The sequence below is a fragment of the Cydia splendana genome, chromosome 3, assembly GCF_910591565.1.
Source record: "Cydia splendana chromosome 3, ilCydSple1.2, whole genome shotgun sequence".
Classification (NCBI taxonomy): Eukaryota; Metazoa; Arthropoda; class Insecta; order Lepidoptera; family Tortricidae; genus Cydia; species Cydia splendana.
The window spans coordinates 17591002-17603960 of NC_085962.1; the positions used below are offsets into that span (position 1 = coordinate 17591002).

The 12959-nt window shown below is 36.9% G+C and overlaps 1 protein-coding gene across 3 annotated transcripts in view; it reads left to right on the top strand.

The window, feature by feature from the left end:
• LOC134806788 (uncharacterized) overlaps positions 1 to 12959 on the top strand; it is a 53602-nt gene that overhangs the window by 17594 nt on the left and 23049 nt on the right. For all 3 annotated transcript variants that reach the window (XR_010146556.1, XM_063780141.1, XM_063780140.1), the window contains exon 2: positions 4805 to 5021. Coding sequence is in view for 2 of the 3 variants with exons in the window: in XM_063780141.1 (XP_063636211.1) it covers positions 4812 to 5021 (210 nt within the window). In the remaining variant the exon portion in view is untranslated. The remainder of the gene's footprint in view (positions 1 to 4804; positions 5022 to 12959) is intronic.

The following is a 12959-nucleotide window of genomic DNA, read 5'->3' on the forward strand; positions in this document are numbered from 1 at the left end:
CATCTTTTAGTAATTAATTTTCTCTCTTTGCCATAGCCGCATTAAATAGCTGAGCTCTTGCACCGCAGTTCAATCAAATAGGTACAGTCAGCCTGAGTTTCGACATTATAGGCTCTACTCTGAGTAGGTACTCTGACGCAGTAACGAAACAGTGCGGTTGTTGGACCGTGTCAAATTGGCGGCAAGTGTAACGTACCGTAATGAACTGCAATTTATTGGTTGACCGTGTACTAAGTACACATTTCCCTTAACTGAAATTCGCAAGGACACAATGAAAAGGTACCGACTATGAAGTATGAAAGACAAGTCTGCGTACAGTTTAAGAAAAAAATTGAATCGATAGTATCAGGTTCGCTAGAAAGTCTCAGGTTTACTAGTTTTTATAGCTTTATTTGGCTTCAGTAGGGGAATGTTGTAACCGAATCCCTTAGGTATACCTCCGTGCATGGTACTCGGCTTCCCGGTTTTAAGCGGAAATTAATTCCCTATTTCCCTCAACCCAACAAACAGGCGCCCCCGTCGTTTTGGTTTCCGTTTCCTAGCAATATTGATCCATCATGTCGACATTGTTATGAAGTAATATCCTAAATGCATTTTGTCTAATTGCATCCTTGCTGTATTTCAAGCTACGCCAAAACGCTTCACGTTCGCGTACGTTCGTTCATTATCTCCGGGCATTATCTACATTGCGGCAAACTAGAATGTTTCCTCGAAACTCAGAGCAGGTCTTTTTATTGCTATCGCCGCGATGAACAAGATTAGAACGATTGTCAAAAAGTGATTTTCGCATTTTAAGCTGTTTGAGTGAGGCCATTGCTCTCGACTAGACCGAGAAAAAAAACAGGGGAACAGTTGTTAGTCGGGGCCGCGGGATTCACGGTCGAGCGCCCGCGCCACCTGCGCCGGCGCCGCGCTGGAGCTACGCCACCCGCCCGATATCGCACACTATAAGTACCTACCTGCCCCAATTGCTAACAGTTTCTATTTAATTTGATTCGGTTGTGGAACTATCAACGTTTTTATCGCTATCAAAAATAATATTTTTTTGTGTTCAGTTTTGTTTGCACATACGTAGTCACATCAATCATATCAAGTTGATCTCATAGATTCCGGCAACTATGACCTCAGAAACTGTGACACCTCTAGGCCGCCAGAAACACAAAGAACAATGGCGACGTTCATCTATTTTAAAATCTAGTTCAATGCAGCCGTTTTCCATTAGTTATGCAAACTGCGAACTAATCTACCTCTAAGATTCCTCAGTCAGATTTGAAGCAACCGTTCTCGTGTCACGTTTCAGGAATAGGGAATTCAAACTTACGTATTGTATTTGGCGTTGCGTAACAGTTTGTATTAGAAGGCTACTTTTAACCAACAAGTTTATTACTTTCACTTCCACTCCGTACGTACCTACTCCGAATTATGCATATTTATATATACGAGTTTGTAATATGGTAAAATTACAGTTCATTCAATTATCGAATTAATTGCATTGCGGTATATTTTGAGGCTAACCGGTATTTATGTAACAGAAGATTGGGTAGAAAGGTTTAGTCGGTCGTTTGTGCTTAATCTTGCGCGTGTTGTTGGAGGCGAGCGAGGTAATAGCTAATGGCGTTGTTTAGCGACGTGTCAATGAGCGTGGTGTACGGAACGGTATGCATTGGTAGCGGCGAGTTGCCGGGAGGCTGTGCACCGAGGTCGTTGCACCGGCGAGGAGGCTGCACTATAGCCCTGCCCCCTCCCCGGCCCGACCTGACATCCTTGCACCTTTGACAAACGACGAACAAAACAGCATAGTTACACTGGATTTGCTAGTCTACATTCGTTGTTCTTGTTGCTTTGTGCACACTACTGCAAGTCGCAATACTTCGAAATTATTATTTCATTTCGCTATTTTCCGTACAAATCTACCGTCAGATTTACTTAGGTACTAAGCTTTAATTGAATGCTCCGTCCCGAGTTATTTTTAACAACTTAAGCTTATTCATTACGGGAACAAGCTTGGAACAGAAATATTGTAGGTACCTTAGCATTTAAAACGACCTTTGCTTTGCACACCGCCTGCTTGTACTATTGGAGTACTTAGGTATAATGTCAAGGAAAATAGCGAATAGCTTCTTCAAGATTTGCTTCGCTAGATTCTTACTAAAGCCTCGTCACACGAGGCGGGTTCTTGTCATTCTTTTATCTTTGCATTTTGCATGCTTTCATTTCACTACCACACCAACGACATATTATTTTAGCGTATTATACCTACACTAATTAGCAAGAGCCCGGAATTCTCGTAGCATTTTTGAGCTGTCATATATAGGGACTTCTCGGTTATCGACTTCCGATTATACATAATTATGTATATCGATAAATACAGAATACAATATGTAAAATATGATTACGAGTAGAAGTAAACAACATGCAGTCTTATCGCGAATGAGCGATCTCTTCGAGATAACCTTTGGATACAAACTTTTAGGAAATTATAAATATTAATTAAAATAGTAATATAAAAGGCATAAGCAGTCCACAAAGTATTTATAAGAAACAATAAAGTATTATTATTTTAATTTCTATTAAGGTTATCTCGAAGAGATCGCTCATTCGCGATAAGACCGCATGTTGTTTACTTCTACTCGTAATCATATTTTACATATTGTATTCTGTATTTATCGATATACATACCTATGTATAATCGGAAGTCGATAACCGATAAGTCCCTATATATATGACAGCTCAAAAATGCTACGAGAATTCCGGGCTCTGCTAATTAGGGTGTAGGGTAGGGTAAATAGGTAGGTATGTTGATAGGAGGATAACTGTTAAATAAATAGTAGGTATAGCTCGGTTTATGTAGAGCACATCATTCAAGTGTAAAGGGTTTCTACACTTTCTACGAGCTTCGCTTCCGCGCACGCCACCTAAATTTCCATAAATCCGGGATACCATTATTCTGTGATAGGTAAAGTAATTGGCACTGAATCAAAATGTATAAAGGTATTAGTGAAAACACTGCAGATTTTGCATTTATTGTTGGTCCGGACAGGAAAGCACAATCGATTTACAGCTGTACGGTGCTTGCTTAGTATTTAGTTAATGGCCGTACCACGTGAGCAATTTCACAGTCAGCCATTTCCACGGCTTCTTGTTTTAGGTTAATCCGGATAAATACCTCTTTATTCCCGATGCAGCATTAATAGGAAAGTGGACGACCACTTCACTGCTTCTTTATAGAAACGTAATGTAAATTATATTAACCATACCTATGCACTAGGGAGTACTCCCGGTACTGGTTTTCTATACAAATACAATACCGGAACCGGGAATTCCCGGTTCTCGCCATACAAACTCAGTACCGGGAGCATTCCCTACTATGCACCTTCGGTTTACCTTCTTTCTATTTTTTAATTTAATATGAAACGAAAAAAAGCGCACATATTTTTTGTAGCACCTAAACTGAAAATCGTAATTAGATTCCAAAAAAAGTTGCCACTGCAATAATTTGTTTGTAAAATAGTAAATTCGTTTTTATAAATAAACACGCTAAGATAATTTATTTATTGGTAATTTTACTCCTACGATTTAAAAAAAGTACTTTTATTTACTTATTTTTACATAAATACAAGATGCGCTAGTAAAAAGTGGCAACATTGTCTTACTTTTTTTGGAATCTAATTATGATTTTCAGTATAGGGCCAGCTTTGTATGGAGGAGCGCTCACGTCAACTTTCCTCTTAAGCCGACCACTGACTACTGACCGCCGGACGATATCGGCCTGTCAGTTAGAACAAACATTTGACAGTTCCGAACAACTGACCGGCCGATATCGTCGGGCGGACTGTTGGTCAGTGGTCGGCTTTAAGTTGCCCATGCACCATATATGACATCGATAGTGTACATAATATTATGCATATTATAACAAAGCCAAAGAAACTCTTCGGCAGAAAAACAACCGAGGCCAACGCAAAACTATGTTCACGTCTTTCCTGTAGACATACCCAAAAGTTAAGGGCTATAAAGAGATATTTTCGAAGGGCTAAAGGCTAATAGAAAATCTTCCACTTATAATAATCCAATCCACCAGCCACTGCGATACTCCCCTAAACACTCATCTCAGGGCAAAGTAGTATAAGCCAATGCTGAATTTGTTATCAATAGATAGCTATGGATAAGTATACAACGTAATGAATGATTCAGTTTTATCGTTAGATCTTTTCTTATTTTATCTCAATGTCGAACCAAAATCAAGTGTACTTCAACGATGTATTGTTGCAATGAAACGTAATATCAAGTAAATAAATACGCTTGTGTAAATATATTAATTTCAATGAAACTGTGAATATTTTTCTAACATTATGTTTCCGTTTTACCCTGGAAACTTCACCGGTATACTAACTGGCAAATGGAAATTAATATTTTCAAAGTCGAGGGATTTCAATCGGTAAGTCGATTATAAGATTCTCAAGGTGGGTAAATGTAACTACTTGTACTAGAGCTAAACATTTATAATAAACATCAAACTATGTACTGTAAAATGTGCCTACTCCAATATAATATGCTGACGTAAAGTATGCCATTACTATTTACTATCAAGTTTTAACACTTAAATGAAGTTCTAAAAAACTGTTGGAGCACTTGTGGAGCACAATTACCCAGTGGGGAGCAAAGTAGGCACATTTTATGGTGTCTAACTTTGCACATCCATTCAACCAGTCTGACCTGAAGGGCCCGTTGTTGTCATTAGATAGTTGTTTACGCTCTTGTCGTGCAATTCACTATTGCTCACGTCAATTCCTGGATATCTCTTCAGATTCAACATGTATGGGACGTCAACGGCGTCGACGACGTCGGGCTCCCGCGGGGCGAGCGTGGCCGTGGACCGGCGCATGCGCGTGGTGCGCCTGATGCGTGCGCGCCGTGCCGCGCCCGCCTTTGGTTTCTCGCTGCGCGGGGGCCGGGAGTACGCCACGGGTTTCTTCGTCTCCAAAGTGGAATTCAACTCCGAAGCTCACCTGCAAGGACTCAAGGTATTTCCCTTAACTCAATACCATTGATTTCAATTCACTAAAAAACAATATACAGCTTCTAGTACCCAAATAAGTGTAACCAAACCATTTATACTTTGATTGTACGCGAGTTGTAGATATTGTTTCTCATATCTAGGCCTCATAGGATTCAGGGTGATTTTGTTATGTCTTATGTCTTACCATACTCTCAGGGGTGGATCCACAAATCCACGGTCCATTATCCCAAGATCTGCTTCATCATTAAAATAGCCAGCTGTCTATATTGTATTGCGTCAAGCACTGCATCCACACACTCATTAAATGTTCAATTGTTATAATAAATTCTTCAGTTTCGTTTTCCCATTATAGACAGTCACTTTTGTCACATTGTCTTACAAAGTTCTTGGTATGGTTTTTGTACTGACTTTGGGCAATGTAGCATTATGTCATTGTTTGATTTCTGTGTTTGTTATGTACATTCACATCGCTAAAGGGAGAGATTAAGTCTGTTGACACTTTTTGTCGTCTCAACTGATTCCCACGAGCCTAGTTTCACGGATACAGACGTTTGCGAACACCTTGCGAAGCACTTTGTCTCACTTCACTACACTACCCAGCAACGTTGGGTAAACTTGGGTTATTTCGTTAGAGTAACAGTTTTTATATATATAGGTACTTATATATAATAAACTGATCGGCGATTGGCTCTAGTCACACCTGATGGAAAGTGAAGACAGAGCCTAAGATGGAGCTCACCGGTTCAGTAATAGCCTATTCACTCTAGCTTAAAAGAGACCGAGGTCATATTTCTCAGGGAATACAGATGATGGGAGCGCATTCCATTCCTTAGCCGTCCTTCTAAAGAAATCTTTTATTTAATTTTTTTTTTTATTAACTACTGCCTAGCCCAGGTGGTGGTAGTGACCATGCCTACAAAGCAGGTGGTCTCGGGTTCGAATCTTGGTAAGGGCATCTATTTGCGTGTTCTTCACTGGTATTTTTTCCTGAGTTATGGATGTTTTCTATGTATTTAAGTATGTATTTATCTATTATATAATATATATCGTCGTCTAACCCACAAGTTGTGGGCCACAACACAAGCCTTATTGAGCTTACTGTGGGGATAACCATAATATTTCTTTATAATGATATAACTGTCTCTACCAAAGTCTAGACACCGTGACGAATTAGAAAGACGTATTACAATGACGTGGAATAAATTCTGGAGCCACAAGGAAGTCCTAAAGTCTAACATACCCTTAAGACTAAAAAAGAAAATTCTGGACTCATGTCTCCTACCTTGTCTTTCCTACGCAAGCCAAACATGGATATTTAATGCATATACGAAAAGAAAAATTACAACTTGTCAAAGAGCCATGGAGCGGAGTATCATGAACCTAAAACTTATAGACAAACAACGTCATACGGCTATAAGGGAAAAGACTAAAGTCATCGACGCTCTATCACATTGTAAGAAACTAAAATGGAAGTGGGCTGGCCACGTAGCACGAATGAACAACGAAAGATGGACTAAGAGAGTCACTACTTGGGCGGGACCTCCCGGTAAAAGAAAGTCAGGCCACCCACTGGGAAGATGGACGGAAGACCTAAAGAAGTTTGCCAGCGACGACTGGGTAACAATAGCCCCAGACAGGGAAATGTGGAGTAAAATGGAGGAGGCCTTTACTCGTCAAGAGGTCCTTAATAATAAAAACTAAATTATTGATCAGAATTCAATTTAAATTTGCACGACATTAGTTTGATAATATTTAATTTAATAATGTATTACTATTTAATTTAATAATGAAATATGTATACTTTTTTTGTTAAGGAATTAAATGGCTTAAATAAAAAATAAAAATAATGATATTGATTTTTCTTTAACAATCGAATCTTTTCCTATGGCGTTATTATAATAGAAGAAATTTCACACATATGCGATAAATTATTAAAATTCATTGGGCGTTAATGCTTCAACACACGCAAATATTATAAAAGGAAAAAAGGTATTTAACTAAAGGTAGTTAACATTAATCTGTCCCATAATTATAACAGAAACTGACGTCGCCTAAATGAGCAACAAATTTTCAAAACATGCCAATGGAAAGCTTCAAAAATTGCAAAATTTTCCTCATAGGTAAATTACGTAGTCATCTCAAATATTTGTACAGTGTAAAGTACGAAACGTTCCTTTTCAAAGTGTTGATTTTCTACAATACAACTTTTCGAGAACTTTTGCAACTTGCACATACCTATATTATTCTATAGGTAATAAGTTTCATTTTTTTCCAGAGTCGTAGGCTTCCCCAGTTTACCCTACAAACTGTACCACTATACAAAATTACCCACATCCGAGGTTGCTTGTCGCAAGACGCATTCCATTCTTTCCGCTCTCACGTAACTAGCGCAGTTTCCTTTGGAAGCAGTCGATCTACAACGAAATGAGTACCTACCTGCTTGAGCAGCGTTGTCATCATCTAGGTCAAATACTTCATTAGAGTCATTGTGAAGTGCCAAGTTGCGAGTCATTGGTGAACTGGTGATTTATTAGGTAACCCATTGTGTCACGGGCGTTTTTTGTACTTGAGTGATTATTATTTAATGAAACCTCACGTTAAAATATGATTGAATGTTAATGGTAACAAGGTCAATACTGTCAATAGTAGCTAGCTCTTATGTAATTATGATTTTTCTATGTAGTAAGTAACGACTTAAACTATAATATGATGTTTAGGTTGTACAATTGTAGGTACACTGTACTAATGACGTAATACATCAAGAGTCTCAAGAGCAATTAAAATGGGTGCATTATACTCGTACCTAATACCTATCCAAAGCATTTCGTACACATTTAATACTCGTAAGTATCTTACAAAGTTTTTGTCTTGTCTTGTTGGTGAACCAAAATTAAATGTTTGTTATTTATTTAAATTTTCTTCTTTTAAAAGGTACCTATTATTTGGTACCTCATAATACATAAAATGTTTTGAAATAGTGTGGGTAGGTCCACCTAGTTTTCACTTAGGTAATCTATTTAATTCGCTGTGAACGCGATTCCATTCGTGTGAGATTAGCACGTAATTAATTTAATTTCTCCTCTCCTTCAGAGGGTAGATTTAAAAAAAAATGTGAATTTCTATGACAACCTTTTCACGAGTAAAATTTCATCAAAATCGGTTCAGTACTTCAATTGTCTAGCCGTAAAAGGACAGACAGATAATAATAATACGACAGATATATAATATAAGTATGGATTTTGAACTAAACATCCAGTAAGTATATTAATACTAAAACTTTCTTAGTGAAATTCTGAACCAAAAGATTTACGAGTGATTGTTTAAATTAATGGCCACATCTATGCGTAATTAGATAATTTTTGAACAAAATTCTTAGTCTGAATTGAATTTCACACGATTACTTCCTTAACAAAGAAGTTACGAAAAATTCACGTGTACATCCGTCGTTGTTTCAACTTAACAATGGGGTGTTTTGAGACAATTGTCGAAAATCCTGGGAAATATCTACATAAGTACATATATGTGTACAGTTCGGACAAACTGTATCGTCGAACCAGCGTTAACACTTCATCTTAATCACTACTTAATTTAACGTTGAATCCAAACTGGACCGTTAATGATTATAAACAAACGGGGTATTGATGATCGAATTTAAACTATCGTGAGACATACAAACGGCCGACCACGACATTGAGCGACTTGCGACGGCGGCAGCGATAGCCAAACGTTGGAGCGAGACACAGCGATCGGACCTTTCGTTCCCACCTATGGTTGTCGCTGCCGCCGTCGCCATTCGCGTAATGTCGTGGCCGAGCCGTAAACCAAACATGTCGTACGAGTGACTAAAAATATGTGAGTGAAACCGTAAATTAGCTTAATGAGTACTGATGACTTAACTAAATAACACTGTTTTACAATTTGGCTTGGCCTTCAAATCAAACGCTTTAACATATGTATGTATGTAGTTTGCAAAGAAGAAATTACTCACCTTGGGTTCAATGCCTGCCTAGACAGACAGACAGACAGAGGAAGGGAAACTTATAAATAACTAGGTACCTACTTTCCCTAATCTTCATTTAAGTGTCGGAAACCGCTCACTCGCTGAGAGCTAATCAATCAATCATAGCAGTTATGCTAGCTAATCCAGTAACTTTGTCGAATTTTGTAACCTGGCTCTTTTGCGTCAAATCCGGTAGTTCTGATTTTTTGCAGACTTGTTTATGAAGTTTGTGACTTCGAGCGCCGAACGCAACTTTGTCAACCCTGTTTTGGGGGGGGGCGGTACGATCTTGTGGCTACCGGGCCAAATCAGCTTTGATTGACCTTAGAAACAATTGTGCCAACCGGCATCGCCTGAGACTAAAGTGTATACTCACTGCACTTACTTAGCCTACGAATACAAGTTCGAAAAAATTATACATTTTGAAATATCTCGGAAAATATTAGATGTACGGAGACAATTCTAGTGTCTTATTGTAGCAAATTTAGTCTACTTTAAAAACGCCCAAGGAAGTTACTATCCAAAACTAGTACTTTAGGGCTATAATCGCCCAAATCTAAAAAAAATTGCGGTTTATTCGATTTTTGACAAAGTTGCGTTCGACGCTCGAGGTCACAAACTTGGATTATTCATTGGGCCAACATCATAAACAAGTCTGCAAAAAATCAGAACTACCGGATTTGACGCAAACGCAAAATGTATAATTTTACTGTATTAAACTGCAAACATACTATGTTAAAGAACCTATAAGTATGACAATTAGAAATAGAAGTAGCCCAAGTTCCTGTGAAGCGGACCCATACACATCCGGTGCGTGTGTCATTTCAATTACAACTTACGGCTCGATTCGGGAAATGAATTAGAGATTAACTAGATACGTTATACTTAGTAAATATATGTGACGTTCCACGGCAAAAGGTACCTTATGGCGGCTGGCGCCGCGATTCGGGAAATGAATTAGAGATTCACTAGATATGAAATAGTAAAGATATATTTTATCTTTACTATATCGTATCTAGTTAATCTCTAATTCAAGAAGAAGAGAAGAAGAGATTCACTAGATATGAAATAGTAAAGATATATTTTATCTTTACTATATCGTATCTAGTTAATCTCTAATTCAAGAAGAAGAGAAGAAGAGATTCACTAGATATGAAATAGTAAAGATATATTTTATCTTTACTACTTATATCGTATCTAGTTAATCTCTAATTCAAGAAGAAGAGAAGAAGAGATTCACTAGATATGAAATAGTAAAGATATATTTTATCTTTACTATATCGTATCTAGTTAATCTCTAATTCAAGAAGAAGAGAAGAAGAGATTCACTAGATATGAAATAGTAAAGATATATTTTATCTTTACTATATCGTATCTAATAGTTAATCTCTAATTCAAGAAGAAGAGAAGAAGAGATTCACTAGATATGAAATAGTAAAGATATATTTTATCTTTACTATATCGTATCTAATAGTTAATCTCTAATTCAAGAAGAAGAGAAGAAGAGATTCACTAGATATGAAATAGTAAAGATATATTTTATCTTTACTATATCGTATCTAATAGTTAATCTCTAATTCAAGAAGAAGAGAAGAAGAGATTCACTAGATATGAAATAGTAAAGATATATTTTATCTTTACTATATCGTATCTAATAGTTAATCTCTAATTCAAGAAGAAGAGAAGAAGAGATTCACTAGATATGAAATAGTAAAGATATATTTTATCTTTACTATATCGTATCTAATAGTTAATCTCTAATTCATTTCCCGAATCGCGCCGTTAGACTATTTACTTTCCTCACTCTTTTTTATTTACTTTTATTTTATTTTTATTTATTTATTATAATGTCACTTACAGTATACACCAAACATGACACATAGGAATATAAGCATTAAATTGAATTATACATAACTATAATAATTAATAAATTATTAACGAAAAAAAAAACAGTACTTTTCTACCATTTACGACTATTCAATAATGTAATTTATACTGATAACAGTATGGTTGCTTTTAAGTTCGGACTACTGGGTAAGAGGATTACAAAGGCAAACAGCAGACTCCTCTTTACTACTCGGTGACTTTCTACAAGTGCAGGTTTGCGTGCGACTCGTGCGAGTCTTTCAGTTCATCTAAGTAACACGACTATTGTGTAACATTCGCTAAAATAGAAAAGCGTTAAATGCTGTCCTTCGTTTAGTCAACAAGCCAAAACTTTTGTTCAATCAGATGCGAAGAAGGTTACGTAAGCAATCATTACTTAATGTGATTGTACTATGTAGTATGTTTATGGACATCAGAGTTATTAATTGAATTTTGTACTTGTAGCACCGATGTAAGTAATCAAATCGCTTCAGCTATAAAAGGAGTTCGGAAATAAAGTATTCATTTTCGAAAGCGTGTTATCTAATAATATTTAGCAGAGACAATTTCGGCTAAGTTAAAATTAAATTGTCCCTAGAAATGTAAATTACACGTTATGGATGATACACACAGAAGATAATGACTGTATTAGGTACCCAAAAAAACTATATAGTCTTAATTTCAATTTATAATGTATTAAGTATTAAAGTCGGTCTTTCAGTAAATACTCCAATTATTACAGTAGGTATACTGTGTACTCGTGAACGTCAGAGTGAGTCACCTAGTTTCAGCAATTGACGAAGAGAACGAATGCAATAAACTACGCTTTTAACAAAACCTTATTATCGCAGCGTGAGTCACTCGCATCGGCAGGTGTTTGTTACCTGCATGGAACAATAAAACTGTTACACGAGTATACACAGCTGTCAGCCATAGATGAAACTTACACATGTCATGATCAGTCCTTCAGCAAAAGATCAAAACAAAATTAATAACAAGATACTTCACGCCCATTATTTATCCGTTAAAATCGACCTTTCGGACACGGTCATTTCGGTACATTAACTCATTCATTAAATTCCAGCTTCTATAAAGATGGTATAATTACCACGCAAAGTGTTATAATGAAAGTAAATTTCGAGGGCCCGGCGACGACGAGTCTGGTGGTCCTCGGGTGTCTCGCAAAAAAGGCGAATTTTAACGAAAGTCTGATCGAAAGTTGTCCGATATGTGGGGCACGAGGCGACCTGTCCGGCTTCTTTTACCGCGGCCGAGACGAACGTGAAGAAAGTGCTGTTCGTCACAGCGCAAGCGCGAACCGAGAAGCGTGTGCAACATGCGTGCACAGTGACGTCACTTTCAATAACTGCTATTAGTGTTTTTCAAACGGGAAGGGCCCGTTTGAAAAACACTAATAGCAGTTTTACAGACATTTGATTATTTTTAATTCCATGCCATTGACGTTTCAGACCAATCCTTTTTTAACAAAATTTAGTTGAATTAGAATAGGCCAAAAATATAAATCTTCGTAGCTTAGAATATCTCATGATAATAGACACAAATCACCAAAATATGTAATATTATGTTATAGAAAATAAAAATATTAATTGTAATATCGCTGAGTTTCATTAAGTACCTGGTAAAACTGAACTCAATTGCAATATTTGCAATATAGTTTGACTCTACTTATCGACCGAATCGATTCCACTCGTGTCAAATCGTTACAGTCGCGTCCAATTGTGAAGGTATGTTAACTTAAAAATATAAATCATAAATCACCTATTGGTGATGTATGATTATGATATGGCCTTTGTAGATTTAATCGAGAATCGTAAAGAATCGTTTCTAATTTGCATTGTTACAACCCTATACTCGTAATCACATTTTGACATGTGTCATTCTACTCTTCCCGTTTGAAAAAGACTATAAAATAATCCCATTAATAAATACCACAACAAAAAAAAATTTTTTGAAGCGATAACAGATCGATTTGAAGGTAAATATCAACCTTCAACGGCAACAATTTCGCAAGCCGCTAGAAATAGGTAGTGGAGTGAAACCAACCGGTCTATGGAA